Source organism: Stegastes partitus, unplaced genomic scaffold (assembly GCF_000690725.1).
Source record: "Stegastes partitus isolate 25-593 unplaced genomic scaffold, Stegastes_partitus-1.0.2 Scaffold318, whole genome shotgun sequence".
In the NCBI taxonomy this organism is placed as follows: domain Eukaryota; kingdom Metazoa; phylum Chordata; class Actinopteri; family Pomacentridae; genus Stegastes; species Stegastes partitus.
Window position 1 is genome coordinate 512,649 of NW_007578049.1, and position 1,097 is coordinate 513,745.

General features: G+C 41.8%; 1 protein-coding gene across 1 annotated transcript in view; it reads right to left on the minus strand.

The window, feature by feature from the left end:
- Positions 1-668: 668 nt before the first annotated feature.
- The window catches only part of LOC103358535 (zinc finger protein 516-like), a 5,772-nt gene continuing 5,343 nt past the window's right edge, over positions 669-1,097 (minus strand). The window contains exon 4 of the mRNA XM_008283548.1: positions 669-719. Coding sequence (XP_008281770.1) covers positions 669-719 — 51 coding nt within the window. The remainder of the gene's footprint in view (positions 720-1,097) is intronic.

Sequence of the window (1,097 nt, forward strand, 5' to 3'; positions counted from 1 at the left end):
CTCGTCCTGTAGCATCGTGTTGGACGACAACTGATCAAAAGAAAACTGGCACATCGTCAAAGCCTGGTCTGTGAGTATGCCCTAAAAACTGACGATCATGAATGTGTTGTCCATCACAGACACGAGCAAACTTTTAAAGAAAACAGAAGATATTTCACATGAAACAAAAACAACAAACTGAAACTCGACACTGACGTACAGCAGGTAAGAACATATTTGCATCACAGTTTCTGACAGTTCTTAGTGGCATCGTGGAAAGATTTGGTATTTTACGTCGTATCCCCGAACACAGCAGATGTCTGTAAGTCTTCCGTCCAGCTATGTGACTGTAGCTCTGCTTTTCGTTTCCACCCGGGCCACGGTATTCCTACAGTGTCTTGCTACTACTTCTACAGTAAACCCTGAACAATTCTGCCTCGTTTCCACATTTCAAAACACACCTCCATGTGTCTACATATCTACACTCTTAACAAACAAAAAGCATGCGTAACACTTTGAATGGAAATCAAAATAACAGCAGTCCGCCTCATTGCTTTGCATATATTGTGCATTATCCAGTGCCTCTGTTCCGTCAGGAGTTATGGCTGGTTCCTTCAGAGAACAGCAGGCCTCTTTGTTCAACAGTTAGTGTTGTGCAAGCCGGAATCCAACAGGAATGTAATGGTTCTTCACGTTCCTTTATGGAGAGACCCTGAGGATGAAGTGTTGCGGCTGTTCATCTGCAGGAGACAAGAGAGAGGCACACCGGTTAGACCCGGCAGCTCGGTTTGTGTGTCTATGGTTGACCATTTCTACGTGGAAAGGTTCTGCAACAAGGCTGTATGAGGGTTGAGAGTTTTAGATTTTAGGTTAGCGTCAGATTTAGGTTTGACTCAGGGTGAAGTTTAAGCATTTAGTTCAGGTGTAAAGGAGCAAATTATATCAATCATATTATCAAGTATTCTCACTAAGAAATACAAATATAATGACTAAGCTAGCAGTCAATAACAGCTCATATAGTTTAATGTTAAAAAATGGTGCTAATCTGAAACTACAGTCGTGACTCGATAAACGACACTAAATGTAAAACCTTCTTTTATGTCGGATAGCAAGGCTGT